Here is a 13133-nt window from a genome sequence, read left to right on the forward strand (position 1 = left end):
TACGTTCTGAAATACCCTAAACTCCAGTGGATCTGTAAGTGTAACCACAGACGTCCAAGTGAGAGTCTGCAGTTTCTCCAGCCAGTGTGTTGGTGACATTTCTAACACTTGACAGACGCAAAAATGAAAAAAAGAAAACAAATATCTGAAGCTGTACACCCTCTATCTTATTGTAGGTATTTTCACAAATAAACAATGTCCTGAGAAACTGAAATACTGTGTGGTGTAGGAGAGTTGTGGCGCCTTGGTGCAGCGCTCAGCAGAAAAATCACACAAACATCATCAATGCACAGCGAACAATGCCAGCTTTATTCACACATCGGCTCAGTTGGACTTTTCATGAGGGAGCTGCCAGGGTAACATCTGCGTAATGTGTGTCTGTTAAATGTTTTAACCAATTCCAGAATTTGTGTTTAGTGTCAAGAAAAGTTCATGGTTGCAGTGCGTGTGTGAAACCACAGCTCTCTCACACACAGGCCCCGTGATTGGCCCGATACTAATGTAGACTGATATTGGAAAGGTTGTTCCACTAGTTGTTAATATGCTTTGCTTCAACAGTCAATGCCTCTATATATAGAGAGAGGATAAAAAAACAAGGGTAAAATTCCCCAAGTGGGCAGAGACATGATTCCAAATTAATGCTAAGGTTGCTCCATAACCACAGTTTCAGAAAAAAAATCAGAATTGTGTACTCTCTCACAGTTCAATGAAATATATTAAATATTAATGATAAGTGTACGAAATCTTGTGCCCTACAGATCTTATACTGTATTTGCTGTAAAATGGCCACAGTCTTTGTCCTGTCTCTGATCTGTGTCTCACCCTCGGCTCGTCCTTTCAGGGATGGCATCCCCTACTGTGAGATGGACTACCACGCCATGTTCGGCATCCAGTGTGAGAGCTGCAAGAATTACATCACTGGAAAAGTCCTGGAGGTAACTGCACCGAAGACATTTTACTTGCCTGGCTGTTAATTAGCATGGTGTGCCTCAAACAGATCCAGGACGGTCTCTGCAGATGGACGAGCAGATGAGGTGTAGAATTAGAACCTGGGACACAGGTGAATGAATGGAGTAATGATAGATTCATGGATATTATCATGGTAAGTGTAGGATCCAGCAATTTATTTTACTAATAATACCAAAATGTCCTCCATTTGACCAAAGCTGTCTTTAAAATGTCACCAGGTCTTATATCCTGCTAATGCAGATACTGTACATGAGAGATGAACCCCTCTATGCACAAATCTGAGACCACTTCCTTGTCATGTGTAACTGTAGAATCTTTCAAACACTGACATCATCAGTAGGGAAAGTCTTCCATGAGTGTGAAAGGCGAGAGTGCACAGGGCGGCTTCCTGTCCTCTACAGTGTGTGGGTCCACAGGGCAGAGCCAGCCAGCCAGCCGGGATCTGCTCCAGTGTTGGCCCTGCTTAGCTATTCAGCACAATCTTTCTCTGCTCTGCATTTGACCTCGCTCTCTAGTGAACACACACTGTACCTCTCTTTGTCCCCTCCCTCAGGCAGGCCATCCTTACATTGTCGCTCACGTTTAGGTACCAGTCTGCTATTGCAGTTCTGTCCCTGCCATAAATGTAAAGAGGCTCCGGCTCCAGAGAATACAAAACGTGTTACACACCTCCTCCTCTTGAAATAATCGTGTCCAATGTTCTACCTAGAGGAAATAAACGTGCCATTACGGAGGTGTTAGAAAGAACAAGACACGTCATCCCCAGGTCGTGGCTGTCGTTAGGTCATGTGTGTGTGCATGTATGACCTGATTCGGTGTGTGTGCCTTTGAGCAGTGTATGGAAGAGAGCGAGGAAGCTTCAGTATAAACACACCTTGTAAGAAGGCATATGGGCGAGCAAACAGTCGAGTGAAAAGTCATGCTGGTGCTGTAGCTGCATCGGAGCAACATCATTTAATCCAGCAGACTGCACAATGGGGCCAAACACCTGACTTTGGGGTGAGGTTATTCAGCTGTTTGATGCTTGGTTTGAACTCATCCTAGGAATTATATTCATATCTTGGATCTAATTTTTGGTACTTTTTGTTTGAGACCAAGCTCTTGGCAATGCCATGTTTTGAATTTTCCGATTAATTCAACAACTCTTTGACGATGGTTAAAAAAAAAACAAGTATATCATGACGAAAGAGAAAGAGAAGTGACTTGTCAGATGTGTTCACTTTAAGCCCTCATATAATGAAGTCACTCACCTACTGCTGTGGATTTCTTTCATTGTTTTACTATTGATGTTTTTTTAAATTTTATAATGTTGAGAGACAGTGATTCCTCAGCTTCCTCTCAGCAGGAGTGTGTCTGGACACTGATGGAGTTCGGTGCTGAGCAGGATTTCACAGATGAAACTGTCATGAGGTTTGTCATATCAGTGGCTGAGATAGAACGATTTTTTTATTTCCCCTTATTTCCCCTTTTTCAACACTGAAAAAAGGGGAGGAAAGATAAAACAGTGGATTTGAAATGGAAGAAATGCATTTCTCTCCAGTTCCATGGTTCATTTGTGGTGTAGCCATTATGTGTTGCTATCTGTTATTGATACATTTTATTAAAGGAAGAGGAAGAGCTGTATTTGGAAAACATTGGAATCAGAAACATACAGACACTAACATACAGGAGTATCAAGTGGAGACCAAATATTAGATACACAACACAAACCAGAAGCACCAGAAACTAAATCCTCCAAAGTGGTCAGTCTGATATTACAGCAGGAAGGAGGCTGAGAGATCGACATCGGAGTGTCGGCTGAGACTGAGTGAGGCAGGTGAAGCAGCCTGTTGTTCTGCAGTGATGGAGGGAACTGACATGGGATACTCTCCTTGGGCGGAGCAAAGGATGCGAGGAGGAGGAGAGGAAGAAAGCTTTTAGATGAAGGAAGGGGGTGGCTTGGTAGCTCTCGCCGTGACCTGGGAACAACAGGGCAAGCTTAAAGGGACAAACAACAATCCGTCTCTCTCACTTCCTCTCTTTTCCTTCATCACACGACGGACTCTCACATTCCTGCCTTTCATAAACACCTATCGGGTTCCAGTATCTGGAGAGCGGCAGAAACATAAGAGATGGAATGAGAGCATGTTTCTCTGTGTGTGTATGTGTGTGTCTGACAATGACATCATCCACATCCATTACCTATCGTGTTAAGGTGTGTTCCTGAAAACAAGCACTGATCTTGTATTAAGTATTAAAAGATTTATTGTATTGGTATTATTGTATAGGCCAGTGTGACAGCTTACACAGTGACAATCAAACCGGTTACAACATGTTCTGTTGATGGAGGACAGAAGCTTAACTAACCAAGCAAAACCCAATGTTTAGTTAATATCAAATGATAAAAGTGAAACTGTTCAATCATCATTTCTGTAGCGCAGCTCCTCTGAGAGACTCTGACAACAGGTCTGGTTCTTTAGCATCTTGTTATTTGCCATCGCACACAGTTGTCTCAGCGTATTGGCTTTAGAGGCCATTTTCCGCCACTCTACCTGCACCGAGGAGCACTTTGAAACAGTGACTGAGAGACTGAGCATTCAAAATGTCATGACATTTGGATGGGTTCAAAGAGTCTCCTCTGCTGGGACATATCGAGTCAATAGCTGGAACTGGGCAGCAGCGGCAGAGGAGGGCGAATCAAAACATTCTTTTATTGTTTCCGTCGGCATCTCTGTTGCTCGGCTTCTCATTGCTGTGGCCTTTCTTCACTGCTCTTCTCAGAAATCACCCATCAGTCAGATAGTGTGAGTAGCTGCTGCGATGCCTCTTTTATTAGATTTCTTGTCAGCAGATGGCAGAGGCCGAGTGTAAAATGTTTGTCGCTCAGCTATAGGTAATACGTAAGTTTAATATAAATTTATTCAGGGTAGTGCAGTGGTTGTCAATGTTGTCTTGCAGCAAGAAAATCAGGTTAGAGTCCTGGTTTGGCCTGGGTCCTTTGGGCTCTTTGTTCTCCCTGTGGGTACTCTGGCCTCCTCCCACAGTCTGAAGACATGCAGAATGGAGTTCCCCGGAGACTCTAAATTGACCACCCAATGAGATTAGCTCCAGCTCCCCCGAGACCTAGATAAGCTGTATAGATAATGGAAGGATTGGAATATGAAAGGGTTGTAACTTGGGGGATGAAATAAGGATGGATGAATGGGCTGCTGTGGCTGAGGGTTAGAGGTTGGCAGTTTGATTCCAGTCTTCCCCATACTTCATGGCAAGATACAGCAAAATTGCAGTTTCTCATTAGAGCCACTTTATGAATGTGTGCATGAATGGGTGAATGGTAAACTGTACTGTAAAGTGCACTTTGAGTGGTCATCCAGACTAGAAGAGCTCTGTATCAATACAGACCATTCGCCATAATTAACATCTTATCATCCATTGAAAAAAGAAGATAAATTGAATTTGTTATCGTCCATATTGTAAATTCATCAAGTTGTCTAATTAAAGGGACATACAGACAAACTCTCCTTGAAGGCTTAGGTGTTGCACACGTTCATTCACTCTAAGTTCCCCAAATACCTGTGTGACAAAACTGGAATGGCCCTCAGTAGAGCGTATACCTCCACCAAGGCCTAACAGTTTAAATCAAGCTGCACCAAGTGTCTCATAGTCCCTTTAACAGGTGAAATATATATCACACTGTTAAAGAAAGTATTAATATTTAAACATAACATGCATCTTGCATCAAAATCTTATGGCATCCTCCTTGACCCGTACTACATCCTTTCAAGAGTGAAATGTTGCTTAAAATATGAAAACTTTACAGAAATACTTTAGTTTTGTTGATGGAAAGGACGAGAAGAAATATTATAGTCTTTTCAACAACAAGCTAGTTGATGCATACTGAGGCCCTGAGTGTGAGTGTGCATGAGAACACAATGTGCTTTAAAGATTTAACAGAATATAGATTGGATTTCTGCTGTGATGCAGAGAGTAGAGGAACAGACAGATTTAAATTTAAAAAATGAGTGAAGACCGTGAACTTGAAAAGAATCACAGATATCCTGTGTTTGTGTGTGTGCGTGCTCGCGAAAATGTATTCCAATCTTCTAAGTGGATCACCTCCCTGGTCTCTGCAATTGCGAGATAACGGTATGGACGTTAGAGACGGGGCCATTTTTAGAAAGCACATGGTCTGTAGGTAATTGTGAAAATAAACAGGTATGTCATGATCTCTTCCAGCTCTTTATGACGGCTGCTTCAAAACCCTCAAAATCTACAGTTTCAACTACAAACATTGAACCCTGCTCACCCAGGTTTTCCCCCCATTTCTAAGAAACAGCCAATCAGCAGCTTTCTCCACTCCATCCTCAACCCCTTCTCTTCCTTGACTTATCAGTCCTGCAGGACATTGAATATGATAATGTTCTCCTCATGCAACCTGTCAAAGGAAGGATTTGATTGCAGTACTATCTCCTTTCCGGCACTCTCATACTTTCCATGTTGGAATTTCAATCCAGTTCCAACCTCTTTATCTCCTGGCCTCAGTGTTTCTAAGTCAACTTCCTCTTTTCTCTCAGTCCTTGTTCATTTATCTGTTTCAGTTCAGTACAAAAAATATGAGCTTTTGGCATTGCTTCCACAACATGCTGCCAGTTTATCAAGCACCTGACCCTCTTTTTCTACCAATAATACCAGGATCTAGAGTCTCAATTCTGGTCAGTGCATGTCTCTGGTTGCCTTCTCTTTCCATCTGCTGTCCATTTAGTCCAGATAAGCATTAAGCAGGGTGTCATCCAAGAAACAGGGTGTCGACATCCTGTTTTCTGGTATCGTCTGTGTTGAAATGACGCAGCAAAGTGGAGGGCCCTAAGAGGGATTGTGCGTATTTAGGCTGCGGTTGAAGCAAGATGTTATGCCCTTGGGAGGTGGAGATCAGCAGACATCAGATGATTGTTTTGCGAAGACAGAGAGAAAGAATGATTTCATCGTAAAAAGCTCCCATCTTGAGAGTCCATTAATCATTTGTGTTTTAAAACAAGAAACATCTGCCAACAGTGAGATAATTCCACTTATCAAATAGGGTTTTTGTTGTCATAACACAAAACAAGACTGAATAAGGCACTACTGAGGGAGTGCAGTGGTTTTTAGATTACCCAACAGACTGGAAGATGTTTTTGTTGGATGAAAATCAGGTTTTGGAACAATAGTTCATTAATCTCTTTGAAATGATTCAAGTGAATATATATAATCTGTAGGCGAGGGACAAGAATTTGGGGCCGGACGCCTTCTGGTTTCCATTTCTAGTTTGACTAATCACGTTCAAGCAGGCTTTGGTTGCCTTCAGTTTAACAGTCCGTGTGGAGAGCAAAAGATGATTAACACATTGACCAAAATGCATCTGGGCTTTTAAATATATCTGCGTTCATTTGCAGCTAACTGTTAAAAGGGATTAGTCAAAATGTCGTCTGGGCCGAAAACACCTACAAAAAGTATCACTGTGTTTTTATGTAGAGAGAAGACGTCTTGGCCCAGATATCTGCTGTCTACGCCGGAAGCCCCATAATATTGGCTGCTGCCCCAGAGCCTAATTTGTCATCAGATGATAGCCAATGGGCTCTGAGATTAATAGTTTGTTGGTTTGAACCCACTTGGAAAATTTTGTCGGGAAAAGAAATAACTCTCAAACAACTACTTCTTCTCAAGTGCCCTTGAGCAAAGTGAGTGCTTCCAGTAGGAGAGGTCCAAATTGATTTGGGTCCAGCATTTCAATCAACTCTATCCGAAACTGACAGTGAAGACAAAAAGTTTACATGCACAGTAGTAAGTAAGTAAACTGTGAGTAACTTACAGACACCTGATCCTGAGGGACCCATAGACAATAAATGTACTGAAGAAGATCCAAAAGGTTAGTCAGGCGGTCGTCCTCTAACAAGAAGGTTGCATCTGCATGCTGACGTGTTCTTGGGCAAGATTGCCCCTTCTCATAGAAACGGTGCTGCACATACAGTAGATGCACTGTATGTATGAGTGTGTGAATGGGTGACTGTCGTAAAACTTTACCGTAAAGTGCTTTGAGTGGTCATCAAGTTTTGAAGGCTGGATATACAGACCATTTAATATTAACCATTGTAGACCCTGCTCAACGTGGATAAGGTCTCAGATACAAGGAACTAAGTGGATCCCTCAAGACCTTTGTATCCCAGTGCCCTGTGGTTCAACAAGTCTAAAAGTCATCAACACCATAACCGTAATACAATATAACAGGCACATCTGTTCTTACTGCGACAAGCCCCACCCCTCGCACAGCCTTATGGATTCCTCTTCAAGCTCTGGAGATAACATGTGACCCCCCATTAGCCTCTAAATGTCAAGCCAAGTTGCAGCAACTCCATCTTGATCAATTGTTCAAACACTGCAGACTTTTGTACTGTTTGAGTTTATTGTTAGGGGACGATTTCACAACTGATGCCAAATCACTGATGAATGATTATCAGTTAAGTGTATAAGTCTTTTTTTTCAATGTCACGTTGTTTAATTCTCATCGGACTCTTTTGCCTCTCTGCACCGAATGCAGCCGCACCGCTTCTTACTCAGAACAAGTGCTCCACCTTATGGCTGAATAATAAAACACAACCTTTTCTCTGTTGTCCTTGGTAGCTGCTGGTCCAGAATCTTCTATTAGCCTATTAATGCTTTATCAGCTATTTTTAAATAGCTAATTATGACATTTAAAGTGTCTTGGAGAAAACATGCTTATATTTACAAGAACGTCAGGATCATTTTGTGGTTTAGACGATAGATGTTAGGTGTGCTATAGATAAAAGCATTTTTCCAATACCATTATGCATTCTGACGGATGACACAGAGCGCATCCCATCATTTTGGGCACTCAGCTGAGAAATCAGTCACCGTTGTTGTATCTCTGTTATCCACTGGACTGTAACACAATCTGCGTTGTATCAATGTCTTCATTATTACATTTGTACACGAGCCAAATCATAACCTCATACTATATTATGTTTCCGTTCTTTCCAACAACTGCTTAGGTAGTAGTTGGGCAAATACTGTGTATCCATCCTGCTAAAAGAAAAGCTAGGAAAATTCAGAATGATATATAATGTAATAAAATCTGATAAATAATAAGATAATGAAAAATCTAAGTCATAATTATGAAATTGTCCTACATCTCTGATTTGACTCGTGTTCTTAAACTTCAGTAAAACTCTTTATTAGGAGAAAGTAGCTGGGGGGACTGCGGAGACTAGACTAGATAATTAGATCCTAAATTGAATTAGCAGTCAATGTGACGTTATTTGGGCTCGCTGTGGATATTTTTATCTGCATGTTACGATAATATGCTTTCACATTGCATTATTTAGTAACTTCTCTTTCAAGTCCCTGAACTTTGAGCAAATGAAACACTTCGTATCTTGAGTAGGCCTTTGATAATTCCTGTGAGGAGCTCCCACCAACAAAATATCCTGTTTGTCTTTGTCTTATTTCTTGCTCGACAGGCTGGAGAGAAGCATTACCACCCCTCATGTGCCCGCTGTGCCCGCTGTGAGCAGATGTTTGCAGAGGGAGAAGAAATGTATCTGCAAGGTAAACAGTTTCAGCTTCCTCAAATCAGTTATACTCTATATTCAAGGTTTTTCATCGTAGCTGTACATTTCTGAGTAGGGGGTCTAACTGCTTCAGCCTGACCACAAAGCAATTGGTCCTAAAACACATGACTGTCTATACTTAGATGATGAGAAGCTCGGGAGCTAATGGTGGAGTGATGACAGAATATTCTGCTTCACTTTATCTTTCCTCCTAAAGCCCCAACACCTGTCTGCAGTCTCTGTTTCCTCTCACTCACCATCAGCTGAATGTCAGCATTAGCCCACTGTGATATGGGTCTTCTTGATCCTGATGAACTGGGTTAGCAGCTTAGTGAATGAATCATACCAGCACACTCACAGAGATGTCATTTGCTGCGGCTGTGATCCTGACTCAAAGTAGCAGCTGGTGCAGTTACCTCGGGTGGTTGAGTTTCTTCCACTCTTATTGCCCTACTACGATTTGTCACTTTAGAATGTATTCATTAAGTTGTACAATCTGATTTTTATCGCTTTATCCATAATAATGTCATACTTACTTCATTTAACGTTTAGTTTTCATAGGTTCAGATTTAAGTTTCCATAATACAAATGATCAGTAGCATCATTTGTAGAAGAAGTCACAGCCATGCACTCTGATACGTATTTAGTCATAAACACATCAACCAACCACCATGGCCATCCTACAGTATGAAGGGACAAGTGAAATGCTGCTGATGGTCTTTGACGGTTTGTGTCTTTGCCTCTGTGTCTTCAGGATCTGCTATCTGGCACCCACCATGCAGACAAGCAGCCAAGCAGGAGGAGAAGAGTAAGGTGGGTGGGAAAAAGAACTGTGCCACATACTACACTTCTCCAAACTGATAAGATGCTTGTCTTTGAGCCCAAAATAGATCCACACTAGAGAACAGAGCCCCAATTCTTAAAATGTTTTACTTAGGTGTTGGACAGGGATTGTTTTCTTTGAACTCTGCAATAAAACATGAAACCAATGCAATTTTAAATTTTCTATACTTTTTTAACTGCTGCTCTAGAGCTGTAGATCTATTTGGCTTTGTTTTGGAATCAGGCTTTGTCCCGATTCACACTTGATACTATATTTTATAGTAGGCCCTATACAGCTTTAACAGACTGTTTGCAAAAAACAGCTGGAAAAATGTTGCATATCAACTTGACTATAAAAAATGTGTTTTCTAAATATAAATTTAATAGCTACCTGATGTGGAAGTTTTTTGAAGTTCGAAGTACACAGGCTGCACTCAATTCCCAAAGTACCAGAAATACCTTGAGGCTTATCATGTGCTACACAGAGGCTGCAACAAACAGGAGGACGAGTTGACTGAGTTCAGGACAAGCTACCATTATTTTTCTATATTATATCATCAGCCTTGCATCCAGTATCTGCCCTTCCCCCATCTCCCATCCTCATTCCTCATCATAACCCTTCTCCTTCCCAGAAGCAGGTGCGGATACAGCTCAATGACGTCCCTGAGCAACAGGTCGGTGCTCCTGTGCGTCCCTGCACCCACCCCCGCCCCCATCCCCACTCAACCCCTCCTCTCCCCAGTCACAAACATCTGCTGCATGGGTTGATCATAACTGTTGACAGCGACTGCTACATTCGCTTCATGTAGAGCAGCAGCTAAACTCATGGGCCACAAATTGTAAAGACACCACGTGTTTCAGTCTCAGTTCTCATGTGAGGCGGAGCAGACAGATGTGATTGGTCAGTGACTGATGATGAATGATAATTCAGCACATTTCCCACAATAGGGGCAAATATATAAACATTTTTATATATGGATTGTGATTGAAAGACTAAATTCACCGTTATGTCACACGTCCTGCTCCAGATGTTCATGTTGTCCACTTTTGGCCTAGGCAGGCTTCCACATGTTTGGCCAATCAGAAGACAGTGTTTATTTAAGGAGCTGAGCTAATATTTCAGTCAGAGGCACGATGGAGCGGCCGCATTGCAGGCAGGTCGAGATTCGAATCAAAGCTACTCTACTGGAATTCCTGAATACAAATATATAGAACTGAAAAGAGCAGAACGAAGTTGTTCTCCTTTTAGTTGAATATACAAGATAGTCAAGATGAAACTTTAATAATAACCTGTATTTTTATTCAAAGACTACATCCTGAGTCTTGCTATACATTGAGACATTTTCCGGTTAGTAGCACGTTGACAGAAGCCTGAAGCCTAAAAGTTTATGTACATGGATTTGTCAAAAATATTTGAATAATTGCTATAGAGCCCTTTTTCCTATTATTTACAAAGCATTTACAAACAACAGTGCTCATCACCACCCTTGTGAGAATGGGTTGTAGGTCTATATTTGTGGTATGAGTGTTTGTGAGATGAAACAATAGATTTCAACAGTTTCGAGTTCAGAATCTTAACACAATGTCTGTTCACACGAAGCATGAGCTTGAGTGGATGAGCAATAAATAAACATAATATAATTTTCTGTCCTCTCCATCAACCTGTGATTAAAGAGTAATCGTGTGTGTTACAGGTGACCCGGACTTCATCTGAGAGCATCACCTCAGTCCCAGCATCCAGCGCCTCGGGCTCTCCCAGCAGAGTCATATATGTAAGACTTCACCACCAGGGGGCAGCAGCTGCATATAGCTTAGTTTTGTGCCATAGCTCTGTACTTCAGCATCATATGTTTTTGAATATCATCCGGAGCATTTGTTTCATACATCCTTAGAAAAGAGAAGTAAATGCTCTGAAATACCAGTGAGTGATTATGCTTGAGTGTTTTTATCTTCTGCTCTCAGGCTAAACTAGGAGAGGAGACGCTGGACTATAAGGACCTGGCTGCCCTTCCAAAGACCAAGGCCATTTATAACATAGACAGGCCTGACATGCTGTCCTACTCTCCATATGTCAGCTACCCATCTGAGGAGAGGCACTACGGAGAGGTAGACCAGCTTCTCACCCTTCTCTGCTTTGTTTTTCTTTTCACTTGTCTCTCTATTCCAGTAATTACTGGAATGTCAGTACAGTGCATAACTCTGCCAACGACCAATAGTTCCCCTTAAATTCAATCAAGCTGCAAATCAGCTAAATATGATTATTCCAAATTAGTTTTAACACCCTAAAAATCATTTTGACAACAGAGATTTTAATTCTTAATCATAACCTCCTTGATGAAGGTATTTGACAAAGTACATTTATTTATGTACTACAGCACATTTATACTTGAGAATATATGTCCTGCTATGTATACCAAGCTATATTTAATAATTACCTTACAAAGAATATATATCCCACATTGGAAAAGTACCCTACTGAATACGAAATACTTAAAATGCTTTTGTTCATTTACGTCAATCTAAAATTTAAAGTTACCTTTGGAGAGGGGATTTTTGTAAACACATAAATACTCAATACTCTACTTGCTGCAGTTTTTCATAAATGTCCTTTTCCCGGCTCTGTGTTACCTTTTCATTTTTCACTGTGCTATCCCTCCATGGTCCTCCCTCACATTGTAACGGTCATTCATCAACACCACGCTCCAGTCTCTCTCACCTCACACAACCACTCCTCTGCAGTGCAGTCACAGCCCTGAGCATGTAAAGCCAACCCTGGATGTTGGACCCACTTCATTCATTTCATGCATCCATTAGGAATGACTGCACACTGGATCTGATTACTCACTGACATTGAATGATCACTCTCATAGTTGGATGGTTAACTCATATAACTTCACATATGAGTTCGTCCTAATCATTGGCTCTCTCCCCCTCTTCATTTGCAGTCCCCCCAGCTACTTTCTCCTACTCCTACTGAGGTAATATAATGTATCCCTGTGCATGTCACAACCTCTAATCAGTGTGATGTGTGTGTATATGTGTGTACAGTGCAGTTTTATTACTATACTTGGGAAGTATTTGGTTTGCAGGTTTGAGATCTTTTAAGTTACTGGGGAAGATTGGACGTTATATACATGTGACATTGTTTTTTTCAGATGTTTCTGTTAAAGCAGCTGATGTGTTCACATGCTTCAAAGATTTAGGTCATGGTGCATTAGGTCAAAGTTGAAGTTTTCTGTTTTCACCAGATAAAATTGCTTGTTCTTATGGGCCTGCAACCTCATCGTAATTTTCATTTTGTTTACTTATTGAAATCTAATTCTGCTCCTTCTGTTGGCTGATTTGTACACAGGATTATGAATTATGGAATCAGCCACAAAACTGCTCTTGAAAATGACTGAATGAAGAAAAATTACATTGATAGAAATATTGTTCTCTCCAAAGCAAAATCAATCTCCCACAGAGAAACTGACTAGTGTGAACACAATAAAGACAAAAAACAAGTGTGTAAGTCAGCTGTAAACAAACCTCAGCAATTTACTTGAATATACATATTGATTAAGAAATAATGGTTAAAACAAGTTACGTAAAATTCAGTTTACAAACTAAAGGGATAATCCTTAATGTTTCAGCATTTTGAAGCAAATTACAATATCCTAGAATTTTTTTTCTATAAATTGCATGTTAATCAAATACACCAAGAACAAACAACAGTCTTGGTCTATTGTAATTCCTCCCAAGTATAGAAATATGACTATGACA

The 13133-nt window shown here is 41.0% G+C and overlaps 1 protein-coding gene across 18 annotated transcripts in view; it reads left to right on the top strand.

The window, feature by feature from the left end:
- The window catches only part of ablim2 (actin binding LIM protein family, member 2), a 76473-nt gene that overhangs the window by 42560 nt on the left and 20780 nt on the right, over positions 1-13133 (top strand). For 9 of the 18 annotated variants that reach the window (XM_069518318.1, XM_069518328.1, XM_069518317.1 and 6 more), the window contains exons 6-12: positions 842-935; positions 8460-8547; positions 9304-9362; positions 10004-10045; positions 11066-11143; positions 11334-11477; positions 12317-12349. In XM_069518318.1, the coding sequence (XP_069374419.1) occupies positions 842-935; positions 8460-8547; positions 9304-9362; positions 10004-10045; positions 11066-11143; positions 11334-11477; positions 12317-12349 (538 nt within the window). The remainder of the gene's footprint in view (positions 1-841; positions 936-8459; positions 8548-9303; positions 9363-10003; positions 10046-11065; positions 11144-11333; positions 11478-12316; positions 12350-13133) is intronic. The other 9 variants (XM_069518321.1, XM_069518330.1, XM_069518332.1 and 6 more) reach the window with 5 other exon arrangements.

Source organism: Paralichthys olivaceus, chromosome 22 (assembly GCF_024713975.1).
Source record: "Paralichthys olivaceus isolate ysfri-2021 chromosome 22, ASM2471397v2, whole genome shotgun sequence".
NCBI lineage: Eukaryota > Metazoa > Chordata > Actinopteri > Pleuronectiformes > Paralichthyidae > Paralichthys > Paralichthys olivaceus.